This window comes from Electrona antarctica (genome assembly GCF_951216825.1).
Source record: "Electrona antarctica genome assembly, chromosome: 23".
Classification (NCBI taxonomy): Eukaryota; Metazoa; Chordata; class Actinopteri; order Myctophiformes; family Myctophidae; genus Electrona; species Electrona antarctica.
In genome coordinates, this window is record NC_136804.1 from 22642894 (window position 1) to 22657808 (window position 14915).

The following is a 14915-nucleotide window of genomic DNA, read 5'->3' on the forward strand; positions in this document are numbered from 1 at the left end:
TCAACACAGAGACAATGCCCTTGGAAGCGTCTTCCCTGGTTTAATGTCCCTACGGACGGACAGTTACCCTCGGTCTCTTGTCTCCTCCTCCTCCTGCATGCTTCTATAACAGTGTGTGTGTGTGTGTGTGTGTGTGTGTGTGTGTGTGTGTGTGTGTGTGTGTGTGTGTGTGTGTGTGTGTGTGTGTGTGTGTGTGTGTGCTCATTCCCTGAGTGTCCTCTCAGGCATTCTAAGACCACATGAAGGGACACGGAGGAGAGAAAACACTTTTCTCGTGCACTCTCACAGAGGACCTTTTTGAAGTCAAGTTTGGTGCTGCTCAGAAGCTCATGCATATTTCATCCCCTTCCTTTTCTATTTTTCTAATTTGGCCTGAAGAACATGCAGGGTGGAAACCAGTCCTAGAAGACAGTGCTGGGATTTTCCAGACTTCTGTTTAGCTCTCCCTCCCTCCCTCCCTCCTGCTCTCTCTCTCTCTCAATCATCTTTTATTTTATTTTTGAGGTAGAGCAATCTGGGATATGTGAATCCTGGTAATCTTAAAAAAAATCACACCCCCCCCCCCCCCTCTCTCTCTCTGTCTCTCATTAGCAGGCAGCAGTGCAGCACTATCTCTCTCTCTGTTTCTTTTGGTAGTCATTGGTACTCGTGCTCATAGTGACATAGTCACATAGGTGGGTGGGTGAACACATGGGTGAACACATAGGTGAACACGGACATTGCTGTTCCTTGGAGTGGTTGCAACACTCAAAAAACGCAGAGGAAGTGTGTGTCAATGCAGATTGTCACTTTTTTGTTTTAAATCACACCTGTGTGACGTGAGGGGCGCTCTTATCATCGTACATCATCATGACGTAACATGTCGTGACATGTTTTGCTCAGAAACTATGACGTAAAATTGTCCATTCACTGTCAATGGGAATGTAATGTTTGTGTAGGACAAAAATCGACACTAATAGCTGAATATAGGAGGGGCGCTCTTATCATCATACATCAACACATTCCGGGCCAATCACAATTGGCAATTTTCAATTTTCTGCCCTCACTTTTTATCCTCAGTATGGACTTTGCGCAGCCAATCAAATCATCGCTATGGGGTGATGATCAGCCAATCAAATCATCGCTAAAATTCACATGCACACATAAAGCTTAGGAGGGGCTAGCGGTGGTGGCCATATGGTGGAGCCACAGATAGAAAACCCATGATTTTTCCTCATTTAAGAAAATATCTATAAATAGGGATTGGGTACGTCATATCCCCGAACAGGTATGGAGGTAATAATAGTGTCGAGTTTCAGTCATAAAAGTAATCTGGAAACACATCAGCGTGTCCACACTGGAGAAAAACCTTAGCACTGTAAACAATGTGACAAGAGTTTCAGTCAGTTAGGTGGTCTGCAGACACACCAACGCTTCCACACTGGATAAAAACCTTTCCACTGTAAACAATGTGACAAGAGTTTCAGTCAGTTAGGTGGTCTGCAGGCACACCAACGTTTCCACACTGGGGGAAAAACCCTTCCATTGTACTGCAGTGGGACAAAGGTTTTACTATGTCAGCTGAACTGCATGGAGGCATTGGCGTATAGCAGGGGTGGGCAACTTTGACGATGGAGAGGGCCACTATATTTCCACACGCACTCCCTATAGGGCCATATATTACTGATGGAAATAAAATTCTGGCGACCCCAAGGATCGTATTAATGGATACAAATAAATTATATCTATTCTGTAATGCTAATTAGAAAGGACTGTAAATATATATATATACCTTCAATAACCCAGCAGGGAGACCAAATACCGTGCTGTATTTACCTTACAAATGAGTGGATAGCCCTTTAAATCTTGAATGACAGTCACTCTACCATAAAAAATAGAAAGATACCTTAAAAACGAATAGGAGACAGACGAAATAAAGTTCTGAGAGGAAGTTTAAGGTTTTAACTGTAATTTTTAGTAGGTAATAAAGTCAATTTACATAGAGAATGTGCTACATGGTTCAGATAATAATAATAATAGTACAATACATCACTATAATTTAGAGTATTTAATTGTTCCAATATGGATCCGAACTGAACCTGAACTCCTCTTCACAGTATGTCCCAAGCATTAATACTGCATCTGACGTCAGTTGTTGATAAACGTTCCTTGGCTGAATAGATAGTTCATTTCCGCAATATCCCACGGTGGTGCTGGTTGTCGAGTGCTCATTGGACCAGCACATGGATGATGAGACTGGTATCGTGACATCTTCCTTGGTTCCGTCATTGAGGGCCATAGACCGGGAAAGCACAGAGGCTGGCGTTGCTATGGCAACCTGTTGATAACTTTCCCTGTACTGTGAACTTTCGACAGAGAGAAACGCTCCTTCTCACTAGGCTCCAAGGTCAAATACATGTCTCAAATCAAAATAGGCCTCTCAGTATGCGAGTTAACTTGCCTGGGGACAGACAGTATGGAGACCGAATAAGGAGTAAACAGGCAGTAAGATATTAAATCTGAATGTGGCGTCAGGAAATCCATAATATAAATATGATAAAATAATATAAAGGATAATATAGGGCTGAGATGATTAGGCACGTGGATGGTGACATGACATAAATAGGATAAGGAGAACAACCCGGAGTAAACAGGCAGTAGGCTAAGAGTAAAATGATGATAAAAGGGCAAGATGAAAAAAAATGACCTATATGGAACACAGTCTGGGCCAAAGTTCTATATGTGTTGAGCCACAGAATATGATGGAGTGGCCAACTTGACATGACGTGTAAACAACATGTCAGAATTTATCTAACAATTACTGTCGTAGCAAAAATAGCCGATCTACAAGCCCAAAACGTGTCGCAGCGCGACATGTTTTGAGCTTGTAGATCGGCTATTTTTGCTATATTCGAATTTAAATCTTGAATTATTTTTTTGCTATTTTTGAATTGGAATCCTGAAAATTTATATTTTTATGTAATTTCAAATGCCTTCAATTATACTTGTGTTGAGCAATGAGCTACTACTTTAGACTGAAGTAATTAAAGCGGGTCATGTTTGCATGTAGTGGAATTGTAACAGCTGAAACCAACATTATAATCAGTATTCTGACATTAACCTGAGGGTCACATTAAGTGAAGGTGGAGGCCGCATGTGGCCCCCGGGCCGCCAGTTGCCCACCCCTGGCGTATAGCCACACTGGGGGAAAACCATTCCTCTGTAAACGGTGTGACAATCGTTTCAGTGATTCATCTGAGGAAACACCAGCGTATCCACACTGGAGAAAGACCATATCACTGTAAATAATAGATCATTGGAGACGGCTGCTGGGTTTACGAAGTACAGGTTTCACCGCTTCACAAATCACCGATGTTGACTTATGTTCGCTGACTTGTTTGTTTGCTATTGCTTTTCGGATCCTCCGCAAATATAACAGTATGAGTCATTATGCTACTGTATTTAGATGTCTCCGGTACATATATGATCACGTTTTTGAGGGATATAATGTGTGAATTGAAAAGGTTTTTGTTTTTTCATAGATGAGGTATTTTCAAAATCGTGAAAATGTGTGCAAATCTTTGAAAATACGTATGTACTGTACAGTATATACTATACATATAAATATATTTTTTTATATATGTTTCACTCTTCTGGGGGGTCCCTGGCAACATAAAAAAAACATTTTGAGATGGGGATTCACGGCCAAATACATATCATTTTGGAGGTCCATGACATGAAGAACCACTGACATAGCAACAAACGTTTTTCTGAAAACCGTCAGGATTTAGAAGACATTTTTAGAGTCGGCCACAGGCCTTAATGGGTTAAGTACGCGAGTGTGGCTGGGCTGCAGAAACAAAAGCTCCGCTCGCCACAGAGGCAGTGGTGGAAAGTAACTAAGTACATGTGCTCAAGTACTGTGCTTTTTAGGTATTTGTATTTGCATGAGTATTTCCAATTTCCAATACTTTCACTTCTGCTCCGAGGCAAATATTGCACTTTTACCTTTACTTGATTTTGATTAGAATTACAAAACATACATTATATGGCTTCAGCCCTACATTTCGGATATTTTCCAAAAAAATATGGACATTTTGAAAACATGAACATTCTGCATAATTAGTACTTTCTACTGTTGTTATTTAAGTTTATTTTGAGACCAATACTTTTCTACTTTTACTCAAGTACATTTTGAATTCTGGACATTTAGTTGTAACAGAGTATTTCTACATTGTAGTATTGATACTTGTACTTAAGTAAAAAAGAAAACCGAGTACTTTTGTTTCACCACTGGCAGAAACAAGCTCCGGTCTCTCCACAGAGGTAAAAGCGGTGTGACTCGGAACTGATACTTTAATTAAATATTCATGAGTACAGACCACACACACACAACACTTGTAATTCATACAATATTCATGAGTACAGACCACACACACAACACTTGTAATTTGTGCACATTTGTAGTAGCTGTGAGTGTCTGTTCGGGGGCAGCTACTTCATGCTATGCTCCAGCGAGAATAGCCTGGATTAAAAACTAGAAGAGGATGTGGTGGTGTATATATGATGATAGAAATGCGCCGACTGCTAAAACATTTAAACCATAGCTGTAAAACATCTGAAAGACCATTATAACACGACACCATGCATTGTGTCATTAATTTACATTTAACTTGTACTTCCAACCCTGTGTGGCTTTCCACATGTAGCCTGGCTAATAAGCCAGACTCAAATCACACTGTCGATGGATCTTGTTTCCCGGGGGGCAGGTTCAAACATTTTCTCTTTGACGCAATTGGTTAGAGCTACTGTCAGTCAAAGGTCTCAAGCACTGAACGTCACTGTACCAAAGCCCGCCCATATTGCATACCGTGTCCCGATTGGCCACACCAGTTCTCTGGTGTAGGAAATGGGCGTACAATTGAGCCTCTCCAGACCGTAATCCGCCGGCAGGCAATTTTTTTTTGCCAACGGCTGATTCGGTCTGGCTTATTAGCCAGGCTATTCCACATGTAGGTTAATGCTACGCATTCTCAGAACCAAAACGAGGACACAGACTTTCCAAGGCACAGAATGAAGAGACGTTTCTTGAACTGTGACTTGGCACGTAGTTTGTAACTCGCTTCTTTCATTTCATTTCATTTCATATTTATTTATTTCATTTCAGTTATGGTTTTACATGATCATATTCATTTTTACTTTGTACTTTTTTTTTTTTTTTACATATTCCATACAGAAAGGAAAAGGAGCAGGAAGAAGATAAATCTTATGTATACCTGCCCCTATCATTAAAAAAAACATCTAATTGATTTTCTAATTGATGCTGCCACCAACCATACATGATTACATCAAAGAAAAAAGGAAAAAAAACAACCAATTGATGCTGCCACCAACCACACCAACCATACATGATCTTTCATGACACCGATGCTCTAGGCTGCAGACACATGTAAGTGTAGACATGCATGCACGCACGCTCCTCTCTCCACTCAACTCATTTTGTCTTATTCATTTGCAATATTACTTTACCTCTACCTGTGTCCCTAATTATACAGATCATCAATTCGGAGCAATGGTACTTGCTTCCTTTCACTTGTGAGACTTTTTTCCCCCCAGTTCTTTTCCTGTTCTATCGTATATTAAATTGGATAATTATGTAAAGAACGTTGTTTTATTACAGCCTCTTTAACGCTGTTCATTAGATTAAATTATGTAGTAAAAACTTAATTCAACTAATTTCAAACACAATTAAGAGTCAAAGCAGACAATGAACTATTTGTGACCTGAACGTAAAATTCAGCCATAACAGCAAGATATATTGAAAATGTTTATTCTGTATCAATCAGTGTAAGGTGTGGTCGTATGTATGCTGTCCATAGTACAGTATGGCAACTGCGACAGACAGACAGACAGACAGACAGACAGACAGATCTTTCTAGATTCCGAAGTATATAGCAGCACCAGAGAAGGCATGATTTGCATATACAGGACATGTGAGAGTAGATTGAAACAAAAGTAGCAGTCCGAGTATAGTATCTTGTCATTTCAGGGGTTTTCATTGAGTATGTAATAATGACGTAATGGCGAGGTATCTCGTCCGTGGCCAGCCGTTTACTACAATGTTAGAGTCTGTAATAATGACGTAATGAAGTAATGGCGAGGTATCTCGTCCGTGGCCAGCCGTTTACTACAATGTTAGAGTCTTAGATTGAAAGCCAATTTGGTTGCTAGAAATTGCTATACAGCATGTCCCACGACTGTCATTTAATCCACCCAAAACATACTTTTTGTAAGTGAGGATCATATCGTTTTAGAGAAATGAGCGAGAGAAATCAAGCTTGTTTTTGGCCCAAAAAGAAGAATCAGAGATATAACGATTCTAAAAAGCTGCGTCCCCATAGACAGCATAAGCCAGCGGAATTTTCATTTTCGGTTTTCTTTGGGTATTTCTTTTTTCACCGGACCGCTACCGGAGTGTTACGAGCACGTAGGGTGACACAGTTGTGAACCGTAATCAATTGATATTAAAAGAAAACGTGAAAAGGTGATCTCGGCCCGCTGGCACTTCGGACCAGACGATGTGAAAAGGCGTGAATGGCAGTAAATGAGTTAAGTATGGTACTTGAGTATGCACAGTATGTGCTTAGTTACTTTCCACCACTGGAAACATGGCAGTATTATGAAAGGTCCCTGAATAACTCACATGCCAGCTTCTCACTGCCACAGAACGTGTCTGAACCCTGCGATGAGGACACAAGCGAGTTTCCCCGTGGCTGAGCGAGCGTGCTTCTGTCTTCCTAACATAGATCCAGTGATGTGTATGACTGGGAAACGCACAGGAACGCTGCTTCATCGTAAACGTGAGAGAGCGGGGGGCTGCCTGTGGGACATGGTGATAACCGTGTCTTCTCACCGGGGCTGCCTCGCAGGACCACCATGTAATTACATGTCTAGCTGTACTCAGTGTACTGTAGCTCTTTTTCGGCACGCACGTCACGCGCGCGCGTGTGCATGTGTGTGTGCGTGCGTGCCGTCTGCCCGCGGGAGGAGATGCAAAGTCATTCAGGCCCGCCGCCATTGGGTGGAGCGAGAGCGGATATCCTTCAGACCTGAACGCCACCCAAGACGAGATCAGCCTGCTAACATTGAAGTCAATGTGACTCTCTCCGTCTCTCTATCTACAGTAGTAGACAGTACATGAATGGAAAAATGGTAAATAGTGCATTTAGTGCCTTTATCCAAGGCACTTTACAATGATTGCGCATTATATTCGCCCATTCACAAACACATTCATACACCGATGGCGGAGGAAACCGTGCAAGGCACCAACCTGCACATCGGGAGCAATATAGGGTATAGTCATCATCATACGGGGAAGTTATGCGGGAACGCCTACTGAGTGGCAAAAACAATACTTTCTGGCCTTGACAGCCCATACATACAAACAAACAGAATCCCATCTGATTGCATTAAACAACATTAAACTCACTTTACCACTCAATTTGCCACTCACTTTATGCATGCACATACCCTCTATTAGGGGTTCAGCGTCTTGCTCAAGGACACTAACTCTGGGGGAGCCTGGGATTGAACCTTGAACCTTGAACCCTTGAGCCACTGCCGACCCTGCTGACATAATGTGTCATAGCTTGTATATCTGGGGTATTTTGTCAGTGAAACAGGCACCCGCTCTCCCTTCTCTGGGTTACAGCATGGGTGAAATAGGCTAGCTTGCCCTCTCCTTCTCCAACCCCTCTCACTCTCTCTCTCTCTCTCTGCACAGACTGAGACACATACGCACAACTTTAACTTTCTAGACGACACATATACGTAGATTCTGCGGACAAGAACATGCCATGCTTCCCTGATAGGAATCAATGTCATCCGGCGAGTGATGCAATGCACTGAAACAGCAACCAGTGCCAGATTAGAGGCTTTTCTCGGCTCCTTTTCTCATTTATTCTATCCGGGGGATTGTTTCAGGTTCAGGTTGAGGTGACTTCATTTATACCTGTATAGCCTGTAGGTAGATTTGGTTCAGGGCTAACAATGATTGGTTATTCTATCAATTATTCAATCGCCTTTGTAAACACCCGGACAATAGATCAAGCAGCCCCGATTCATCCCACAACACTCTGGTCACTTGACCCAAAAAAAAATGAAAAAAGCCTCTCCCCCTCCCTTCCTGAAAACAGGACGGGAGGGGCGCATTGTGTAGAATAGTCTCTATCACATAGTGTAATGGCAGCGCCCATGCGAGCGTACTCCAGTCAACAGAATCACACTGCACAACATTCGATCGGCTTGTCTCCGGCTTCCATAGTCTCCACCTCTCCTCCTGTTTCTCCCTCCTCCCCTCCCGTTTGTTTCAGGGGAGGGCCCGGGAGGGGAGGCGTCTTGTGTGTCGTGTAGTGTCTGTCGGAAAAACATGACAAAGCACCGCTCTAGTAGTGCAAATAAACAGAACTCATAAAGCTAAAATCCACTACTTTAAAACAACAACAACCAATGAGTGATGGCCGTTTGATATTTTCGGGTACGGTTTTGTTCTATACACCTCGGAACTAGAAACCACCATCCAAGAGGAAGAGAACTTCACTGTGGGAGCCAAAGAACACAGCGCTACACGGATGGAATGCAGAGAGACGAGATGGAACAAGGGCACGGGACGCAGGACAACCCATATCTGGCAGTTGAAAGACAGGCCAGCTTTGAAGGAAAGGTATAAGAACGAGGGGTACGGACGGGTGCAAACGGCGAGCTACTGCATCATCTGAAGTCCAATCAGCCATTACGACGCCATAAAGGCCCGCCCAAATACACCAGGCCATAAAAACTTAATATGTATAGTCGACAAAAACATTTCAGATGACTATAATATATACGACTAAAACTAAATGAAGTTTCATTCCAAAGACTATGACTGAAACTAAAAATCTAAATTAGCTTTCAAAAGCAACACTAATGTGAAGTACAATTTCGTTTTTTTTTTCGTCAGGACATACAAAACAGGAAGGACAGCAGGATGGGAGGAGGGAGCAAGAGGAGCATAATATACCATAGAGGGGAAGAGAGAGAGAGAGAGAGAGAGAGAGACAGAGAGCGAGAGAGAGAGAGAGAGCGTAATTGCAAGGCGCCTGATGTTGATTGCTCTCTGCACTGGTGATGACGTTCCTTTGAACTGGAGCCTTCAGGCTGTCAGTCACTTTGCATGTCTTGATCTGCTCATGTGGTGACTTATAACATCACAGGGGATAAGTTCTCTTATCACTGAGGGAGAGAGAGAGAGAGAGAGAGAGAGAGAGAGAGAGACACAGAGAGAGAGAGACACAGAGATAGAGAGAGACACAGAGAGAGAGAGAGAGAGAGAGACACAGAGTCTTGTTCTCCTTCTCCATTTTAAGTTGCTCACCTCATCGTCCTGCTGGCTTGTCACAGCTCACAGACCACAGCCTGTGATTGTGTAGAGTGTGGTTCACACACACACACACACACACACACACACACACACACACACACACACACACACACACACACACACACACACACACACACACACACACACACACACACACACACACACACACACACACACACACACACACACACACACACACACACACACACACACACACACACACACACACACACACACACACACACACACACACACACACCACCTCCCGCCAATCAATAGCAAATATACAGAGACAGCTTTTCTCCCCCTAACTCAGCTCTCTGGGGTGGCTGGCTGGTGCCACCCAACTGCCAAATTCAATGCTACGCACGCACGCACGCACGCACGCACGCACGCACGCACGCACGCACGCACGCACGCACGCACGCACGCACGCACGCACGGACGCACGCATAACAACTAACACAAGACTCCAACCAATTGATTCTGCAGAGGGTTTGCAGTCACACGGTTTCCACCCACGCCCACCCCCACTGGAGTCACTGTGCTCGCTGGGCCTATAACTGGATGAGCCACCCGGCAGGATCAATAACAATCTGCACAAACACCAGTGCATCTTCTCACACGGAACGTCCTTGGCGGGCCAGTAGGATCGGAGGCACCCAGAGATGAAAGCACATATTACATTTCTACTAATTCCTCAAAGGCACTCTATACCCTTTACTTTGTTTCTGCGTCATTTCATCATCACTATTAGCCCATTTTGACCTGAGATCAGATTCTAAAAATGTCTTCTACATCCTGACAGTTTTCTGAAAAAGCTATGTTTCTATGTCAGTGGTTCTTCGATTTTTCAAAAATAGCAGACCTACGCGCTATGAGCTTGAAGATCTGCTATTTTTCAATAGCTAAAGCATAACGTAATGCTAACACCAAAAGGGGTTCCCGCCCAAAATGGGTTAGATCTCGCCTCCTTTCATGTTTGGAGGGGGGGAGAACGGAGTTTAAGCGACTACAGTGGAGGCAGTAGTCTTTGAATTAAGCCAAAGATTCAATTCGGAGGATTAAAGGGGCAATGAGTCTTGTTTAATATGAAGCGTGCTGCAAAGTGCAAACACTTTGGGCCTGTTTTCAGAGCAGCTGCACTTTCTACTATAAGCCTACCGAGCAAATCGGTATTTATGTCCTACACAAAAAAATCCCATTGACAATGAATGGAGAATTTACACCATATGTGTCTGAGCAAATAGACAGGTTACATCATGATGATGTACGATGATGAGAGCGCCCCTCACTTCACACGGGGTGTGATTTTTGAGGGGTTCTCGCCCCTCCTATATACAGCTTTTGTCCCCACACGTCTCAATATTTGCCATTGACGATGAAAGGAGAAATTAGGTCAAATGTGCCTCAAATATGACGTAAATGTGTGCCAACACAAACATTACATGCCATTGACAATGAAGGGGAAATTTACGTCATATCGGCCAACCAATCACATACATGCAGTTGTTCCTGAGATGATGTATAATGATAAGAGCGCCCCTCACTTCACACAGGTGTGATGTTTTGTTTACAATAACCTGACTGCCAATTGTGTGTGGTTTCACCACCTTGGGACAATTCAGAAATACAGTAACGTGTGCCTAGTCATTGTCTGAAACTCCTCATTGCCCTGCCCTGTGTGGCAACCCGAACAAAGCTGCTGAAAAACGACTTTGGAACTATTATGTGGCCCAAACCTTACCTAACCCAACTCCCCTCAGCATGTGTGCGGGCATTATGCCGATATCGGTGTGCAAGCACGCGTACATGTTCCTAAACTATACTTTTAGAGGCACCATCGCTGCAGGGTGAATTGTTTACCAGGATGGAATACATACAGACACAAATAAACCCACCCACCTCGATCGCCCCCTGACCGACACACAGCAACAGTGTTGATTTTGACAGCAAATTTTGATTTTAGTTAGTTTAGTCATAGTCTTTTGAGTAGTATATTTAGTTTGTCACATTTTAGTCACCTGGAATGTTTTAGTGTTAGTCTAGTTTTAGTCGACTAAATCTGCAGTTGATTTAGTCAACCATAATGTATTAATGCCTTGATGCCGTCGTAATGGCTGATTTTACACTTGCTGAAAATAGCCAATCTACAAGTTGTGAGCTTCATATTCTTCGGCATAGTATTAGTCGACGAAATCAACACTGCACAGCAACATATTCTATAAGTAATCGCACACACACACACGTCTTGAACACACACGTCATTTATTTCCCAGCAGTGTTCCTGTCAATCTCAGACTCACACACTCACCACACACCGACTTCAGCGACATCCATATCCACCTTACTTTTTCTACTGCGTATGCTTGAGTGTGTGTGTGTGTGTGTGACACGTGGGTGTGTGTGTGTGTGTGTGTGTGTGTGTGTGTGTGTGTGTGTGTGTGTGTGTGTGTGTGTGACTGTGTGTGTGCGTGCGCGTGATGTGTGCGTGTGTGTGCGTGTGTGCTAGCGTGTGTGCGGGTCAGTGGAGTGACGGAACAACTCTCCGCTATGCCTCCTTGGACAATAAAGAGCACTCCAGACAAGTCTAGGAAAATGTTTGCAACCAAGTAGAACAATTGAGTACTTTTCTCCACCACTGCGAGAGGGACATTTATAACTAGTACTCACCGTCCTCCTTGCACTCCTCCGGCGGTTTGGCCTTCTTGGCGAGCCTCGGGTCCAGCCACGACGTTGTCTTGGTGTTGTGGCTGTGGAGACACACGCAGAACAACGCCAGAGAGATGAGTGAGGGAGACGGAAAGAGAGAAAGAGAGAGATGATGAAGTGTTTCTTATTCTAACCCCCCTGCGCATGCCCGCCGCCTTTTAAAAGGTGTTGAGGGAGAGAAAATAGCTCAATCGATCGATACTTTTAATTTGCTCACTGTTTTCTCATTAGCGGGGCTGACTGGCTGGCACGCGAGAGAGGGGGGGGGGGGAGAGAGAGAGAGAGAGAGAGAGAGAGAGAGAGAGAGAGGATGGAGTGATGGAGGGGAACAGCTGTGGGCTTGGCAGCTACATCCACAGCCATGGGCAGAGAGAGAGAGAGAGAGAGAGAGAGAGAGAGAGAGAGAGAGAGACAGATAGAGAGAGACAGATAGAGAGAGACAGATAAAGAGAGACAGAGAGAGAGAGAATGTGTGAAGGAGAGAGACAGATCTGGAGTCAGATCAGATACGGAATCGTGCTTGACCCATCTCCTCAACACATCATCAGAGGCGGTGGAGACACAATGGCCGCCGTTCAGTACGATTCGCTATAGTCTCGCGTAGCCGCCAGACAACTGTTCCACAATCTCCGAATGCTATACAGAGTCTGGAACTACGGCTCCCGAAATACGAACACAGAAGCTGGCATCTGTTCAGTCAGTTCCGTTCACGAAAATATATTTATGTATTATAGATACATTTGTATACATTTGTGCGAGGGGAGGAGGCTTTATCGCTTGAGAAGACATTTTGTAGAATCCGGTCTCTGGTCTTAACACGGAGCCCGCCAGAACCGTAGCCTACGTTTTCCAGGGTTTATATTCTTTAATCCATGTTTTGATCCGATCTAATCGTTAGCTGCCACTCGTTAGCGTAACAGTCAAAGTGGGACAGTGGCCGCGGCCATTTTGAAGATGCTCGTGCAGGGTTCTGTGCTCGAGGTTGGCACAGTCGGGTACAATAGCTAATCATAGCTATTCTGGCACAGATTGGGTCAATGGGCTAAGGCTACACCTAGCCTAGGCATCATCTCATTTCTTAGCCTGGCATCACTTAATCATTTTAATGATTAAGTGACTTCATGGGATCTGTAGTTAATACATGCATGTCTTTATAAGGTCAGGTTCATAGTCTCTTTACGGGGAGGAGGGTATGGATGATTGGGCATGTGCACGTGCATGCACCAACAAATATCTCTGTGTGTGTGTGTGTGAGTGTGTGTGTGTGCGAGCACACGCGGCGCACACACACACGCGGCGCGTGCACACACACACACACACACACACACACACACACACACACACACACACACACACACACACACACACACACACACACACACACACACACACACACACACACACACACACACACACACACACACACACACACACACACACACACACACACACTATCGACTCCCACATACACCGTTTAACTGCTGCAGTGAAAACCTAAGCGTTCCAATGAATTTCCTCTCAGAGCTTGTATAACAACAAGCAGGGTTTCACGGCCAATCTCACGGCTTCCTTCCTCTACTGCCAAAACGATGCATTCTGAGGGACCTCTACATGGTTTACATTCTGAGGGACCTCTACATGGTTTTCAACTCAGAACAATCAGCTGCGTGCTGGCCGTGTGAGCACAGTAGCACACACAGCAGTAATCCCAACGTTCAGAGCGTGCTGGCCGTGTGAGCACACACAGCAGTAATCCCAACGTTCAGAGCGTGCTGCATGAATTATTGCTACGCTTTTGTGCTCGAGCGCTAATGGGAATTGTTTGAGGGCAAAAGAGAAAAATAGTCAATCTAGTGTTTCTTTTGGTGTCTTTCCAGACAACAACAAATGTGTCCCAGCCTGGAATCCCCTCAGGATTCCCTCAGGATTGGACCACTGGTGGTCCCCGGACCACTGGTTGAAAACCACTGCTTTAGAAACAAGCCCAAATAAGCAACTACACTTTAGAAACAAGCCCAAATAATTGACTACACTTTAGAAACAAGCCCAAATAATCAACTACACTTTAGAAACAAGCCCAAATAATTGACTACACTTTAGAAACAAGCCCAAATAATCAACTACACTTTGGAAACAAGCCCAAATAAACAACTACACTTTAGAAACAAGCCCAAACAATGGCAAAAGGGTGCCATTTCTTCTTACGCCCTTTGATGGAAAACAAAAATGTGTTTTGCCAAAATCCAGGTATGGGGTGGGATTTATTCCTCAGCAGAGTAGGAAAGTGCATGAAAAAACTGCTAGCACTTTTTTTCCACTACTCCTGCAAGACATTTTTCTATAAGCCATATCTCCAAAACTAGATGGTCAAACTGAACAACCATTATGTCAGTTTAAAGCTATGTCAGAAAGACCTCACAGAGTGTTAAGTGTCGGGTCGGGAAGGTCGGGAAATTACCATCATATATTTCATCCATGTTACATCAGAAACCTAGTCGCATTGTAACTCGCTCCAGTGATTGGCTAGGCCTTCTGGTCCCTTTTGCCAACTCTGAACTTGGAAAGGCTGCTTTCAGCATCGGTGCACCCGAGTCTTGGAATGTCTTGCAACAAGAACTTAAACTTAATACCCTGGCATCAATTGGTCATTTTAGGAATTTACTCAATAACCGTCCATCACCTGTATGTTGCTGTTTTAACTGATTGCTGAATATATAATTGTATTAACGGTTTGTTGTAACTAATATTGTTGTTGTATTACTGTTTTTTTTTTATGTAATCTCGGCATCATTGTAAATGAGGGGTT

The 14915-nt window shown here is 43.8% G+C and overlaps 1 protein-coding gene across 2 annotated transcripts in view; it reads right to left on the reverse strand.

Moving 5' to 3' along the window:
- magi2a (membrane associated guanylate kinase, WW and PDZ domain containing 2a) overlaps nt 1–14915 on the reverse strand; it is a 282751-nt gene that overhangs the window by 83900 nt on the left and 183936 nt on the right. For both annotated transcript variants that reach the window (XM_079494001.1, XM_079494000.1), the window contains exon 6: nt 12071–12150. In XM_079494001.1, the coding sequence (XP_079350127.1) occupies nt 12071–12150 (80 nt within the window). The remainder of the gene's footprint in view (nt 1–12070; nt 12151–14915) is intronic.